Below are 17,561 nucleotides of genomic sequence, written 5' to 3'. Positions count from 1 at the left end.
TTCTCTGTGTACTCAAGTTAAAGGACCCTAACGTATTTAGTTTTTTTTTTTCAAGGGTCTGTTCCCTTCCTATCCTGTCTATCTATCTGACGCACTCCCTCCCCTTCTCTTCCTAGTTCTCTTGGTTTCTTATATTTCTTGGTTATTGCGCAACATATTTTTTGGGGGGTAAAATCCATTTTTTTCTGTCGTTCTATACGACCTTCATGTGCTGGTTGTGCTACATACATCAAACATATTACATCCTGTATTCTTGTATTCCAGGAGTCACTCTTCATGCAGAACTTTCAACATCCTAATGCAATAACCTGCAGAATGTCCAGTCAGTCATTGAGAACAATGCTGCATGATTCACAATCACACAGTCTCAATATCAGCCTCACTTAGTGCCTGATTACCAGTTTGGCAATCCTAAAAAGACAACTGCAGCAGCAGTCTCCCACCCACTGCATTACAAAGTATCTGCTGGCTCAGTGACACTGTTTCTGATGATGGTGTGTATTTTTTCATATGTATTGCATGTGTGTTTATTTTGATTTCAGAAATGTAAAATATACACAAATGCATGACACATATTGAAAAAATACCTTGAACCCGTACTTTCCCATTGCTGGAGTCCAGACCATATGTGCCCAGTCCAGTCAATGGGTAAATACTGCAAAACGGACTTTTGTCAGTAACAAGGTCATTTTCTTTGGGGTCAAGATGCTCCTGTAAAGGGGGACCTGAAGAAAGACATTCACATGGGAGACTGAAGGAAATAAAAGGAAATGGGTGAGTATGCAACCCAAATCCTTTGATTACACCGACTCAAAGTAGGCGGTCTTCCTGCCACGGTCAGCTTGTCAGAGAGTCAATTCTTAACACTGATGCTGGTGAACTTCTCTGTACTGCCCTATGACCACTGCTTTTACCCAACCACCGTTGAGGCGGTTTGCAAAAGGCTGGCCATTTTGGCAGTGCTCCGGTGGTCTTTCATTCATAAAACCAACACCATGTAATAATCGCGGACTGCCTAATCAGCAGCAGTGAATCCAACCACCAAAGTTGTAGTCAGGCCCCAAGTTTGTCTATTGTTAATCTTGCTTAAGTTGGTATGTTACCATGACTTTGCAGGCTTTACATGGGGAGTCTCCATTGTGGTCAATACTGATAGTCTTACCATTGCAGGTACGTTTTCAAGATTCTACTTTGCAGGTTTTTACTTTTCAAGTAAGTAACTTGTTTAAGTGAACAACATATATATGTTGTAACTTAAAACAATAAAAGTGAAATATTCTGTTTTAAATTTTGTTTGCAAAATTATACATGAAATAAGTGAATCTAATGAATTATTAAAGTTGGACTTTTTGAATTATTAATTTATTTCTATATTTTAAGCATGTAGTTTAATTTTTGGTTATAAGATTCACATTTTTTTGAAGGGTTGTAAGGGGTTTTTAGGGTTCAGGAAAATGTACTTTATAAGGATAGTAATGAGATTTTAGGATTGTGAGATAGTTTTTTTTTTGTTTTATATAGCACAACTAGAACCAAAGGTATCAGAGCACTTTACATGAGCACCAGTTATGTTACAGACACATACATTTTTTTTAGGCACATGGAGATTGAGTGATTTGCCCAGAATCACAGAATGCTGAGCGTTGCTGCCGAGACTCAAACCCGGTTCCCCAGCTTTGGGGTCAACGGACCTAGCTGTTAGGCCACATTCTCTCCCCTAAGGAAGAGTATAAGGGTAGCTTTGAGTTTTTAAAGTTGAAGACAGGTAGGTATAACGGGCTGGTAAGTATTTTTTAGTATTCAGGAGTCTGTAGTGTGTAGGGCTAGTAAGTACTTTTTAAGGTTCACTGTTTAAGGGTAATAAGGAGTTTTACAGAATCAGGGATGTCAACCGTGTACATTTAGTAAGTGTTTTTTGGGATTCATGAATGGGTAGTGCATAGGGTTAGCAAGGAGATTCTAGGGGTCCGGTTTGAGTAAATTACATGACATTGTGTTAAATAAAATGAAATATAGTTACTTTATAATTAACAATAATGTATATTTTTAATAATATCACTATTATAATATGTGTTACTTTCCATTATATGTAAAATATTTTTAATGATTACAAATAAATTAAATTAAATTATTGATTGCAAATTAGCTTCGGCCAAATGTGTTAGACATGGATGTAATACCATACCGAGGGGTGATAGTGGCCATAATGCCCTAGAGCTATTCCTTTAGGGGGTTAGCAACATAATCCTGGGGACTCATAATCTGTATTGCACAAGGGCGGTCAGCGCTGCAAACAATCTGCACATGCTTTGATGGGATAAGGATGTTCATAGTGCAGAGGCAATTGAGGGCATAAGGATTAGCAGACCGTAAGAATTTATAATGACACACTCTATTGTATAGTTAATAAAAACCATTACAAAAATATGCAATGCCTGGATAATTTTTTTTAAAAAAAATCTGAAAATGAACAATAAGCCACAAATTTGCTGGTAATAAGTCATCAGATTTGTAAAGGTTATTCTTTTAAAGAATGTCGTGATTGAATAATGGAAAACATCATGTTATGTATACGAGTTTGTGTTTTCAATTAAGACTTTATCGTGTTTCCTCTCTTTTTCTCAAAATTAATTATGAATTGGACTGCACCGCAAATAAGTTGAGGATCCACTGAACACAATGTTTGTATGATTGCAGACCGACAGGTGCGTACTCCAATTTCATTAAACTTCGCCTTTAGTCTGCTCCGGCGTTGCGAATTCATGGCGGGACAGATGCAGATCAGGTGAATTAGGTCTTGTTTTCTTGCTCCACATCATTCACACCCTTTATTTTCTTGCATCCTCAAGAATTGTTAAGTTTTTCGAAAATAGAATAAGGGGAGGGTAACCAGGTTGCTATATTGCCTACCAATCAGGACAATTTTCACGCTTCAGAATCACTATTTGGAGTGGTCATTGGGCAGAAGAGTAAAACCCCACTGGTGGTTAACACCTGGTTTAATAAAAACTGAAGAATAGGCAAAATAAACTTCTTGAAGTAATCAAGTTCAGATATCCACCTATTGATCCACTAGCTAGAAAGACCTATATGGGAGCGATGCGGGAAGCCAAAAAAGAATGAGATGACACCATAGGGAGGAGCGTTTTGGAGGCAGCCCAGAGAAGGAACTTACGTGCTTCCTGGCAGACCGTGGCCAACAAGTATTCAAAACAGTATGAGGCAGTCAGAAATTTTATCCAGCCATCTGTCTGGTACAATTTTTTTTAACTCTCTACTCTATTGAACATACTACACTTGACTCCCTGTTTGAATAGGCAGAATTAGCCTTGACTCAGTGAAAATCTGACCCCTATTATTTAATGTAGCAGATACAACCAGGGCAATAAAGAGCATTAAACCCAGGAAGGCACCCAGACCTGATGGTATGCCAATGAACCTTTATTGACTGAGATAGACAAGGGTGTGTTATATAAATCTTAGCTCAATAGCCATATCTAGGGGTGCCCCATGTCTGCATCATGACATGGTGCAGATATCATTCCAATCTTCAAAATGGAGTCTTAAGATATTCCATCTTATTAAAGACCAACCATCATGATCGATTGTTTGCAAAAGACTACTTTGTCACCAGGTCCTGAACAAGTTTATAGTTGGGTGTAGTGCCAGAGGCACTCCCATGTATTGAGACTACGTGATGACCTTTTAAAACCATTGTTTTAATTGACTTTTGGTGTTTTCTTGAATGCACAACATAATTGTTTCCTGCATGTGCCTTTTTCCTTGAAGATTTTTTTAGTGTCTCCTTGTAGCTGTAGAGTGTGAGTGCTTTCACAGAGTAGAACAGCCTTGCCAAGAACAGAATGTTTGGGATGTGCATTTAAAAACATGAGAGAGAGAGGTGTGGATTATGCTTGTCAGTCTCAGAGTGTAGTGTTATAAGGAGTGGTGCTCAAATTTGCATTATGTTGTACATTGGGAGATGAAGTGTGTAGTGCTAAAGGCAGTGGTGCACAAATGTGCATTGTGCTGTACATTGGGAAGTATTATGAAGTTTTCACTATTGGCTTTGAAATGCCCTCTTGCCATCTTGAATTCTGACTCTGTTTAGCTTGAGCTTTTATGCACACAGCAGGCCCCCAGATCACTCAAGTTGTTTAGGCTATTCACGGTCAAGGTTGTTTTCTGTACTTTTTGGACACTTTCATTAGCTTTGGAACACAGTAGCCGTCAGTGCTGGGAGTGCTGCCGGGCAGTGACGTGATGTCGGGGGAGGGGCAAGGTGGGGGGTAGGAAACTACAGAATACAGCCACATACAGGTAAGTAAACATATAAATAAATAAAATTAATTTCGTTGAGCACACTGCATCGAATTTGTCAATGCAGTGCGTGCAACAACATTTGTTTTGTTTATTTATATGTTTACTTACCTGCATTTGACCTTATTCCATAGTTTACTAACCCCCACCCTGCCCCTCCCCCGCCCCACGTCACCGGCCGGCAGCACTCCCACCACCGACCGCTACTGCTGGAACATGTGATAGCACAGAAGGGCATGTGAGAACTCTTTTGCCTTTGGAATGCTTGCATGGACAGTGGCCAACTTCTGTAAGTTTACTTGGTGCAGAGGACGCCCTCTTGGAAACTTCTAATACTTTGAAAAGATAAAACTGAGGTATGTTGACTTGGAAAGCGAGATTCGTTTTTACCCTGAATGGAATTAGAGGCCGATTCTAATGAGCCATTCCAAATTCTGCACAGGTCATCAATGTATCGGTACCAGGAGATAAGCCTGCTCATCTCAATATCACCTGGTGCTTTGGACACCTGCTCCTCCCACCATCCCACGAACAAGTTCACATAGCTGGGGGAGAAGCAGCTGCCCATCGCAGTACCAGATACCTGGTGGCAATAATTATCATCAAACATAAAGATGTTATTCTTTAAACAAAATTCAGTGAACTGAAGAATCATAGAATTGTGTTCCATAAACTTCAGGGGTTTCTCGCGCAGGAAGTGTGCTACAGCTTCCAAGTCATGCTTGTGTCTGATCTTAGCATGGCTTGGAAGCTGTAGCTAAACAAACTTGTTTGTGGGTTGGTGGGAGGAGCAGGTGTACAAATCAACAGGTGATATTGAGATGAGCAGGGTTATCTGGTAATCTGGTACGATGCCATTTACACACAGAGAGTAAGAAATTGGGAACCCTAAGGGAGCTTAGGGGGTCCTACCCTTGCGGTAAGTACAAGGTGTGTGTAAATAGCAAGCAAACACTGTCCTTCAAGGTACGGGCCTGTTCAAACCTAAGATCATAACTAAGTTTCCCACATGTCATACTATCTATGTAGTGTACTGCCTTTAATGCCCATGTGGCTCTCGCTGCATAGGCAGTACTATCCATTCTGTAAAAATAAAAATGTTAGAACACATGCGGGCTATAGCAAAGGGTGTTGTGAATTACCCAGTTTCAAGACATTTCACTGAGAAACACAATAGTAATAGGGAGCTATTATGATATTATGGTTTGGATCATGTCCCACAGAGCATAAGAGGAGGAGATAGAGTCAGGAAACTTCGGAGACTAGAGTCAGGATATATAATAGATCAGGGTACCAAAGCCCCTAATGGAATGAACATGAGTGAGGAGATGATAGTTTATCTTGGGGACTGAGGATCCGGATGTTGTCTGAAATTCTTTTCTAATATCTGTCAAATGCATGAAAATTTAGGATATTTTGATTAGTTTGCAATTTTAGTTGTTTTTTTCCTTTTGAGAACCAGCCGATACATGGCTCAATTTTTCCTGAGGTACAGATGCCAGCTGTTCGAGCCATACACGGCGCGATTTACTATGGACAACATTTTTTGTCATCAAAGAAATTATTCTTTGCCGCTGTTCTGGTGGAACCAATCGATCAGAATGTTAGTTGACAAATGAAAGTTTTCTGTCACTGGTCGGATGTCTTTTTTACCTGCAAATACACAATGTCGGTAAAATGTCGAACGAGAGTGTCAATTGACACATATGAGGTGATTTGACAAAGTTTGAATTGCATCATTCAAAGATGGCCACTGTATACAGGTTGTGTTAGTCTTCTGTTGATTACTATGTACATTCTAATCATGTGCCCAACCAACGCTAGCCCTAAAATGCCTGCTTCACTGGCGCATATTATGAAAAACATAAGACTAAGGCATCGCCGAAACGCGTCAGTTTTTTCATGCTTTCCACATATGAAATAAAATACCCTTAAAAATTGCAGCAGACCCCGTGAGTGCTTTCCTGAAACCTGTACCGGAGTAGGAGTGAGCTGATGTATTAGCGCGGGTGCACCGCCGCAGTTGAAGCACCCGTCCTTGAGTGCACTGTCTAAAGGTGCAGTTGGAGCGTGGATGTATATATATATATATATATATATATATGTATATCTACATTTGAATGTTGTTTGTTTGACATCTGAGAAATCCTTTTTGTTAGAGAGTGTGGCACAAATGACACCCCATGCTTTATTCTAAAAACAATCTTTTGATGTGCCTCATTTTATAAGAGTGAAATCCCCTTCCTGTGTTTTTTTTTGCTTCCATGTGTCTGTGCCTTCAAGTGGAAGGGCGGTATTTTCCATTATTTTGTAGGGTAAAGCAATACATTTGGTTGAGAACAATACCATCTTATGTTCTTGTGAGGCTGGCTTCAGGTATAACACCAGCACAATCAATAAGGTATTGAGATTTGTTAACCTTTTTTGGAAAATTGTTAAACTCAGTGGGTGCCACATTTATGTGGCATTCACGGTTTTGAAACCAGCCTAATAGTTGGTCCCCCGGAAGCCATTGAGGTCTGTTCTTATGACCATAGGGATCCTGAACAATATCCTGCATTTTAGCATGCACCTTCATCAGAATACGTCAAGCATGAGGATTTTGGAGAGCACAGGGTCAATTCACCAAGGAATATGGCAAGGTGTGTGACTGTGTTGCATCATGGCACCGGCCCTCTGAATGCTATTTTTGAATGATATATTTTCACATCAGTCCAAGGTGCTTTGAGCAGCACTGGTAGTAAAGTACCAGCGCTACAATTTACTGATGATACATTACTAGTATTGAAGACTCCCCTGGGGCTTCAGAATTTGAATAATTTCTTTGTAAACAGTTGTCATACGCATGGTCCAGTAGTAAATGGTGCAAACACTACATTTGTGTACCTGAATCCTATTGCTCTTTAAACGTTACCATGTCACTGAGGATGTGTCTTCAGCAAAAGTTCACAGAGATCGACTATCTTGGGATAAAGTTATCATCAAACATGACCTGGTCTGCCCAGACTCACAAAAGCTGCTTAAAGTTTAAATAAATCCTAGGAGGTATGGCAAAACTATTCCATTCTTCATCTTAGCATTGCTACTGTCATTGCATTTATATAATGCTAAGGTCCTGAGATCTGACCTCTGTGGAGCTGAACAGTGGAGGCATACCCCCGGGGATGCTCTATTCTTGGTGGAGAATAAATTAATGAAATCATTATTGCTAGCTTCACTGAGCACCCTGACATAGGTGATCAGAGTGGATTTAGGTCTTGAATCCATTAAAGACAAGGCTAGGCTTAGATCACTGCTCAATGTGAGAAGACTAGCAACTAGCCCTGATTTTGTTAGTTATGCTGAAGCCTTGAAGGAGGTGATGGCCCTGGATACCCATCACACAATTCCATGGTTACATTATCTGCATAGTTCTTCGGCAACATGTGTGTTAGACTGGTGTTGGCTAGAGGGAGCTGTCACAACAATTCCCATGAAGCAGAAACTAAAGGCATCCTTTTGGGATGCTAGGTTAAATCAGGAAATAATGGACACCTGTCAGTCGAGAGGCACAGAAGTATTCCTCGATTAGAACCAGACTCCTGGAACTATCACTCCAGATAAGAGCTATGATTTGAATATACAATGTAGGGGCTTAATAATTCTACCCATGGTGGGAGTGTGTGCCATTTCTGGAAGGCCTTTGTATGTCATGTAAGTGGGTACCATCGAACATAGTGGACCGTGAATGTTTTTGTTGTCTGTGCTCACCCTAGGAAAGCGCTTTATGCCGTACCCTCTGCGCCGGCTGCCTCTGCCCATAGAATCAGAAGCAGATTTTCTTTCTGCCACTTAAGTCTTCATAGCTAGCTCAGTCTTTGTTATAAACATCCGTACAACATGTCTTCTTCTTACACATTATCTGACCATGTTTTCATTGTTTTTATGCTTTTATTACCTAATCAAATATTTTATTTTTCGTACTGTGCATTTAGAAGTATGGAGTTTGTTATCAATCAATCAATCAGGAGTTTCTTAAAGCGCAACTACTCACCCGTAAGGGTCTCAAGGCGCTAGGGGTGGGGGGGTGCAGGTTCCATTCCATCAAGGAGGGGGTCTGTCGAAGAGCCAGGTTTTGAGGTTTCTTGCGAAGATGGGGAGCGATGTTGTCTGTCTGAGGTGGAGCGGAAGGGCGTTCCATGCTTTGGCCGCGAGGAAGGAGAAGGAGCGGCCTCTCGATCTGGTCTTTCTGGTGCGTAGGACCTCGGCGTAGGAGAGCTGGGCTGATCGTAGGGTCCTTTGGGGTGCGTGGAATTCGAGCCGGCTGTTCAGGTATGCTGGTCCGGTGCCGTGGAGGGCCTTGTGTGCGTGGGTGAGCATCTTAAAGGTGTTTCTCACCTCGACGGGGAGCCAGTGGAGTGTGCGCAGGTGCCTAGAGATGTGGCAGTGTTTTGGCAGGTTGAGGACCAGTCTTGAGGCGGCGTTCTGGATGTTCTGTAGCTTGCAGATGAGGTTTTTGTTTATTCCGGCGTAGAGTGCGTTGCCGTAGTCGAGTCTGCTGGTGACCAGGGCTTGAGTGACTGTCTTTCTGTGTTCGAGGGGGATCCATTTGAAGGTCTTACAAAGGAGGCGGAGGGTGTGGAAGCAGGAAGATGAGACAGAGTTGATCTGGCGGTCCATTTTGAGCTCGGAGTCCAGGATGATTCCCAGGTTGCGTACGTGGTCTGTGGGGGTTGACGGGTTTCCGAGAGCAGTGGGCCAGGCGTCGCTCCAGGCATCGGGGTTTGGGCCCATGATGAGTACTTCTGTTTTGCTGGTGTTTAGTTGTAGGCAGCTGTTTTTCATCCATTTGTATGCAGTTTGTTTTTTGGGTCAAACCATCAGTATGCCTATCTGGGGGCAAATTAAAGCAATTCGAGAAGTAAGGTAACACTTGCATTTAATACACTGGAGCTGTATCTTTGGACTAATGTCCTGGAGCCAAGGAACGTCTTTTATTGTACAAAGTCCATAAGAGGCTGATAATATCACATATATTTTTGTCTAATGTACCGTGGTGGCCACACACTGTATTTTCACATGTATTTTATATGTTGCTCTAATGTGCTTTTATGTTTTGAACCCAAAAAAATTAATTGATTGATTGCAAATTATTACATTTGAATCAAGTAATTTATATGTCTATATTTATATATTACAAATACATTAAATGTAATTATAAATGTATATTTAAATTTAAGTGTGTGTATGTATGGGTGTGTGTATTTATTTTGTTTGTTTTCATGAACATAAACTTGCCATTAACTGCGAGAGCACGCTGCAAAGCACTGTGCTGAAAGGTACTTCCATCCAATATACTGACCGCAATTTAATGACTTCTGATGCAACTGTTTGCAGAGTAATTACTTACATTCATTTAGCCGGATGACCAACTCCTTTACATGGCTGTAACAAAATAATTTTCACAACTAACCCACAGGGCCTGTTTTTAAACATGTATCCTTAAGATGTGCATCAATACATGTTATCAGACTTGGCCATGGCCATATTATATTCAAGTTCCGTAACTTACCTGGAAGAAAAGTGGTAGACGTTGGACAAGGATCACCTGTTAACAAGAAATCATATGTTATTTTGTAACTCGAAAATGCATTAGTTGTAGATAACATTAATGTCTGCAGATGCTACCGTGTTATCCAACTTGAACTAAATCTAATACTGTCAGAATTATCAGTTCTTTTTTAGCTTTACTCCCATGTGTGTGTTTTTGGGGAATAGGGTCTAGTGGATGAATGTTATGAACCCTACCTATATTTACAATTATTTTTAAAGTTAGGAGATGTTGTTGTTTTGGTAATGGGCCAGAGAGACACTGAGTAAAATGAAATATCAACACCATAGCATTGAAGAGTGTGTAGAGCCAGCCACTTTAACCAAATATATATGTATGAATCAATGTATGTACACAAGTTGTGTATTTATGTTTAGTGTGCTTCACCCAGCCTTGTCACTGCTTCGGGATGCAAGTGGATAATTGATAGAGACAGTCTGGAGAGTTGTACTTGTTCACATACCAATCTGTTTCCATTGGAAGGATTACTCTCCAACCATTACTTCGTGTGACAAATACTACTTTAACTCTGTTTGTGCAAAATAAATTCCGAGAATACCTTTAACTTTTATCCACTTCATTTGCTTATATCAACAATAATTTATAAATAGACATCAATTACCATATGAGTGACATCCATTTCATATGCCTGAGTGCATTTTGAACTTTTGATGTCCTTCACCAGGAAGATATTTATTATATGTTGAATAAATGTTTTAGCATATTTTCCTGCGGTGTGAAGATCTCATGAGTGAACTAGGTGGCATGGTGATCTGGCATCCGAATGCCTGATCACCCTGATCCCAAGTTGCCTCCCAGGATTTTGACACCATAGGAGATACCAATGGAATATTCTCCTGGCGAAGGAGCTCAAATGGTCCAAAACACAATGGACCATACAAAAGGGAACAATAAAAGCATTTGCCACATTGAACAATGGCCAATATTCACACTGACTTTCACTGGCATTTAATCTGGATAGTCCATTTTGTGTTCATATCCATGGTTCCTGAGAACTCGGTACAGTTGGTGGAATAATGAGCATCACATACTTCACAAGAAGGAATAAGTTGACCTAATATATTATGCCAGGAACTGTTTGAATTTGTACATTTTCAGACCTTTTCCCAAAGGGTGGAATATGTCCTGAGGTCTCAAATGCAAACACGTTCACATTATTTAGATACATAGAAATTACTGCCAGAGTGCTGGCATCTGGGATTCATCTCCTGTGACCTATTTTGATTGACTAACGCAGTAAATTGGGGTTCTGGTCCTTGGTAAGTATGGTACCAGTTTTGGATGTTCGCTTAAAAGAATGTCAGGCCAGGGTACAGAGGGCTATGTGTTTCATACTTTGCACCAGCATTTGTCAGTGACATGTTTTTAAAGTTCCCTTCCAATGTACAGAAAAACACAATTCTCCTTGCCCAGTTCTATATCTCAAGCAAAAGGAACAATTGATGGACGGAATGCTGAACAATAAAAACATTCACTCCCAGTCACAAATATCTGGGTGTAATCCATTGTTCTTTAGCTCACCACTCCAGTTTGGACCCAGCCATATGCAAATCAGTCTTGTCCCTGTTCCTCATGGGAACAGTCCAGCCCGAGCTGCAGAGCCAGGACCTCTCTGGACCAGAAACAAGGATCATGGGACCTGTTTCGGGCATCCCTCCTTATCAGCCAGGATAGTGTTGGGAATTAGGTTAATGAGGCTTCATTCTTTGTTTCTCTTTACCTGCAGTCCAGGCGTGCGTGCTTGCTTGGCAGGCGTAGGGGCTGTTAAATAGTGCTGCTCTTGTAGAGTCGGCGCTTGGTTTCTTACCCAGTCCTGTGACTTGGATGGTCTCTCCTAGTACTTCCGGATTCTTCGTGGGTTCCTGTTGGAGTTGATTTGCCTGACTTCCGGTTTATGGATTCCCTCGAGAGGAGCTCCAATACTTTTGCTGTTACGGGACTGACAACTGGAGTTTGCTGGTGTTTTTTGAGGATTTAAGAAGACAGACTTATGTCTTTTCTTAGGAATTGGGAAATGGCTCCAGTTTTGGGAAAATAAATATCGTGTATATACCGCTGATATAGGGGATCCTATTAGCGGCAGATTCCTCCGTCGGGGTTACGCAGCTGCGTTTTTCTGTGAGGAAGCTTTTTTTGTTATTTGTTTTTCTTGTCTGTTTTAACGGACAATACTGGTATTTATGTAATCTCCCACGATGATTCTAGCGTGGTGAGAGTGGGTGCACCCGATATTTTTGTAAATGCAGACAGAGGTTTATTTTTTCGCCATTGTAAATTTGGCGTTTTTTACCCATTTGTCATCCTTTTGACCTTTTTTCGGAGCAATAGGACCAAAGAAGGTGTTCTATTTTTCTTAGTCTTAGTGATTGAAACAATTGGACATTTGAACCTTCTATATCAAATTAAGAAAATCTGAACCAGGATATAAGGTTGCACCTATCCTCAAAGCTCCTTTTTCGATACAGAGCAATCGATTGGACTCTTATAAATAGGGTAAGATTTATATTTGGTTCCCTGCGCATTTAGCCTGAGCAAGCACGTATGCAATCGGATGTATGGTGTAAATCTCTTTTTTCTCTTTTTTCTTTCTCACCTTCTGCAGGTGCTCTGGGGTCCATTGGTCTGCTATTGCTGGTTCAGGGATATCTGAAAAGGTCGTGTTTTGTTCCCCACCTTCTTCCTTTGGTACCTACCTGCCATCACAGTAATTTTATGTGGTGTTGGTGGTGGGTGTTAGGAAAGAGGAGTGGGATTCCTCTTTGCTCCCGCAGTATTTGGCTGGTTGGCAATCATCACAGGACAGCTAGCTTGAATCCAGCAGAGCGATGAACACAGGACCCACATCTGGGCATACCCTTACCAATTAGGGTGGCAAAAGGAACAATTGAAGGGCGGAATGCTGAACAAAGCAAACATTCACCTCCAGTCACAAAGGTCTGGGTTTAATCCTTCATTCTTTTGCTCACCACGCCACCCCAGTTTGGACCCAGCCATATGCGAATCAGTCTTGACCCAGTTCCTCATTTTAACTCTCGAGCCAGAACTGATAAGCCAGGTCCTTCCTGGATTGGGAACAAGCATTCTGGGACTGGAGCAAAGAAATTATGGATTTAGGCCCAGATCTTTGTACTGTGGTGAATGTTTGGCATTGTTTAGCATTCCGTCCATCAATTGTTCTTTTTGCATTTGTCTCTCCGAGTGGGACAGGTATGCCCAGAAGTGGGTCCCATGCTCTCCATGCCACTGAACTCAAGCTAGTATAGCTGATGAGGGAGAATACCCTGAAACCGGTCGCAGGATGCTTTTTTACAGTCCAGGGAGGACCTGGCCTGGCTGTCCTGGCTGGACTGCTCCAATAGGGAGCAGGGTCAAAACGGATTTCCATAGGGTTGGGTCCAAACTGGAATGGCATGGTGATCAAAGAAACTGTGGATTTAGACCCAGATCTCTGTACTGGGGTCAATGTCTGACATTGTTCAGCATTCTGTCCATCAATTGTTCTTTTTCCAGTTCTATATCTCTGGCATTTCTTACACTCGACATTACAGATTGTTTGTTTAATGATGCCAGCTAGGGTTTGTGATCTCTTATGAGATAATTCACCTGATGTACACTTTAATTCTTGGAATACGTGGTTACATTTTTTTGTACTGACAAAATACCTTAATTGACTAATTTTATTTAATCATGTCAAAACCCTATGGATATCCCTTAATCCCTGGGGAAGATCGTGAACTGCATCTTTCATTGAGAGCAAATATATCTTTGAAGGCATAAATCTAAGAATGAATTAGAGAGCTCACAGGACTAGTCTAGTGCTGTCTAAGACTCAGGGTTTCTCAGTTATACACTTCACTTTTAAACTTCATTCTGATATACGTCGGCAAATTAGGAAAACCAATGGTACTGATTATTTATTTATTTATTTTAAGAATTTGTAAAGCGCAACTGTCACCATTGCAGGCATCCTGGCGCTGATGAGATCAGAGGAGACAGAATAGAAAATACAGGGAGAGAGAGCTTACAGGTGGATTAATAGAATAATAGCCAAGTTAACCCTTTTTCTAAACGGGAGGAGTTCAGTGAGGTGCCTGATCTCGACAGGGAGAGTATTCCATAGTTTGGCAGCTGCCACCTCAAAGGATCTGCCTCCGGCTCTGACTTTCCTGAATCTGGGTATGACTACCAGTTTGGCATCAGAGGATCGAAGCTGTCTGGTTGGAGTGTACCAGGCGAATTTCGATTGATATATGTAAGGCATTATCCTCTTTGTTCTTTTTTCATTTGTATATTGCATTTCAAATAAGAATAAACAACATATATCATAATTCTTTTACATAAAAAGTCCTTTCTTTTTTTCTTGATGAACAAACGCATTAATAGTAAGTGTAGATTAATTGTAAGAAGATGATATTTTGCATCAGGAATGATATAGTCTCACTTAATCACTTGCATTTCTCTATTTGTGTTCACACATGTAAGCCTCCATTTAATACAAAGCCTTTTTTGGAAAATTTCAGAGGGACCCATGATATTTAGCGATATTTATAAATATGCCTATAACAAGCATACCCTGATCAGAAAGCATGTGTCGAAATCACGTGAGAAAAGGCAGTCTACCAAAACTTTGCAGGGCATGTCAATTATCCTGTGGGAAATATTAGTGTTTCATAGGACATGAGAGTTTCAGATGCAGGCGTGACACGATTAAAGCTAAATTATGTGAGCTTCAGGTGTACATATTTATTTTCCCCAATGAACAACACCCTATTTTAAAGTGTCTTCTAAAATAGCTCCTTGGTACACTGTGACACATTCTGTAGCAATAAGACTTCAAGAGAATCATTGTCAAATTAATGATTTGCTGCAGAAATACTCATCTCTATACATTCATTTCTTGAATTGCAAACTATGATTTTGTTATTCAACCTTATAAATTGATGATTGAATATAAATTATTTAAAACCACAACAATATCACTGGGTCGTTTTCTTTTCACTTTGAATGGAGCAATAAGCAAGTGAGTTAAGCAGTGATGTGAAACTCGGCCTGGAAAATCTGTATATCTGCCATTCTAGAGGAGCTAATTCAATTTAGTCATATTAAGATTAAGCATTTTGCCATTAAAAACTGTTCAAGCACAAGACGCATAGCTGACTTGATCATTGTTCTGCATACAAACCTTCAACATAGATTGGGGTATCACTTTGTTCACAAATAAATTTAGAATGGCTGCTTGAAATGTCGAATTCAAAGACAGAGTTTATTTCCTGGCAGATAAAAGTGGTGCTAGTGATATCTGCATTGTGACAGTGTATTCCAAGGATTTTTTCTGTACATATGATGCACACTTCTGAAAGAAACAGAAATAAGAATTTATCAGTATAGCAAAAAATGTAAGTACATTTGAAATGGCACAGGCAACGCATATAGGCAAGGCTTATGAATGGAAGTGCTTTTTGTTTCAATGATGGGTTTAGACACTCTAGTCTTCATACATGCACTCTATCACTCATTTTTGCACTCGTGCATCCATCTATCCATCCACAGACTCATTCGTGCATTCAGTGTCTGATATAACCGCAATAAAATACACACAAGCTCAACATCATACACAAGATACAGTTTAAGGAGCCAGGTAGAAAAAAGAAAACATGCTGCCTTATAAACACAATGACCATATGCTTGCAATAACAAAATGAAACATAGCAGCAGGTATCGTTCTTACAGATGGATAGTATATAGTCTGTCATAGTTTAAAATTTCCAGCATGGCCACAACATGTTGACCATCTTTGAACGGTAAGGCAATAATTGGAATTTGAACAGCATTCCATAATTTGTCTACTGGTTTAAAGGCAGTAGCCATGCAGGAGAGACCACCCTGCAGATAAAGAAGATAAGAGTGGCAAGCAAGCAACTCGTTGGCACTGCTTGAAGAGCTGTAGTATTCTCCTAAGAAACATTTAAATACAAAGAAGAGGAGCACATAAATAAAAGGAGAACTATAAAAGGAGACCATTGAAAACTAAAAGACTGGCCAAACCAGCCCTGACACTAACATGCACTCATTTGAAGGTGGATTTACAAGTGATTAAAAAATGTAATCAATGACTGATGTGAACTGAGCCTTTACAAAATGCAACACACTCTCATGGATGGGACAAGAGTATATAGGACACTCTGACAGACAAATAAGAGATGAGGGATGACCCAAAATACCCTCTGTATACCTATACAGATATATATTTATTTACATGGATGCATGTATTATTTAAGGCATTTTTATTCAAAGGTCTTGGCAGACAGCTGAAACGTAATTCTAGCAAAAATCATTACAGTGAAATGTCTCTCCCCCTAGGGTCTGTCAGAGGTGGTAACCAGCACTAAACTCATTCCCTACAAAGTTAATCTGTGACATTTCACTTACACAAATCCTAAATGATGGTTTTAATTCAGGGGAATAACATCCATTCTAAAATGAATATTAACTTTAACAAATGCTTTTCATAATCAATATGCCAAGCCAGCTGCACTTAAAACTTTTCATAATAAAGAGATCGGACCTGTAGCACCACAAATATTATTCTTGATGATCCAATCTGGCCTTTAACTGTTATCATTGGTTTATCGCCATAACCAAATAGCACCTCCTGTTTTGAGTTTGAGCTTCACCATTAGGTATACAATCAAAAATTACATAGTATACAAAATGACTGTTGGTAAAGCAAAGTACTATTCCTTCTAAGAGGGCCTAACAAGGATTCTGACAATCTGGGGGGATCGAGGCATGGCTACGGAGAACCATGCCTCCGGGTAGCCACAGGTGACCGCTGCCCCACCCCCAACAATGGTGGCTCATACCTTGCTTGCTGCTGGCTGGCGTTCCCGGTGATTATTGTCGAAAAGCGAAAGTGGTTTTCCGCGAGACAGGTTTTTGTTCCTAAATGTCAGCTCTGGATGGTATGCGGAGCGAGTTTCTCGGGAGTGTGACTGCTCCAGTTTGACATTTTGCGAGGTTTTGTCGGCCTCAGGGGAGCTGATTAGTACAGCGGCAGATCGCGTTCAAGAAGGTAAGGAGGAGACGGGTGCTTGCCCGAACGGGAATTCTGAGCAATCGGAGGCTGGGAGTGATTAATCAAGTATCTGCCAGATCCTTGCCTGAGATGTAAAGACGTGTAATCTAAGAGCGGCATCAGTGAGGGAAAAGTTTTATAAATATAACAGGGGAAGTAAACAGGATAATAAGACGGATGTTCCAAGAAAGAAACAGACATTGGGAGACCCTCTTGAGTAAGTATAGGGGAAAGGGGAAAGGCAGGTAAAGGCGATTAAGAGGAAGCAAGATGGTAAAGGGACACAAAGAGGTTATATCACCGTCACAGCCAGAGAAGTAAAAAGAAGAGGGCAAAAATGGGTGAACCTCTTAAACATGGGAATGCCATTGCCAAAATTGACTCTGTGGCCTGCCTTAATGCTAACAGAGAGCTCAGGCTAAGGAGGCTAAAGAGGCAGCTCGGCTGGGTAGTAAGGAGAGCATCTCCAGCTCATATGGACTTGACAGTACTCTTGAGAGTTCAGAGGAGGACCTGCCTCCCACTATATCTCCAGAACATGTGGATGAAGTAAAT

The 17,561-nt window shown here is 40.7% G+C and overlaps 1 protein-coding gene across 1 annotated transcript in view; it reads right to left on the bottom strand.

Moving 5' to 3' along the window:
* The window catches only part of LOC147701288 (uncharacterized), a 510,654-nt gene that overhangs the window by 257,446 nt on the left and 235,647 nt on the right, over window positions 1-17,561 (bottom strand). The window contains exons 4-5 of the mRNA XM_086928611.1: window positions 15,114-15,284; window positions 9,872-9,907 (exon numbers count right to left, since the gene is read on the bottom strand). Coding sequence (XP_086784737.1) covers window positions 9,872-9,907; window positions 15,114-15,284 — 207 coding nt within the window. The remainder of the gene's footprint in view (window positions 1-9,871; window positions 9,908-15,113; window positions 15,285-17,561) is intronic.

Source organism: Lissotriton vulgaris, chromosome 7 (assembly GCF_964263255.1).
Source record: "Lissotriton vulgaris chromosome 7, aLisVul1.2, whole genome shotgun sequence".
NCBI lineage: Eukaryota > Metazoa > Chordata > Amphibia > Caudata > Salamandridae > Lissotriton > Lissotriton vulgaris.
The sequence above is the reverse complement of the archived record's forward strand: the minus strand, read 5'-3'. Positions and strand labels throughout refer to the sequence as shown.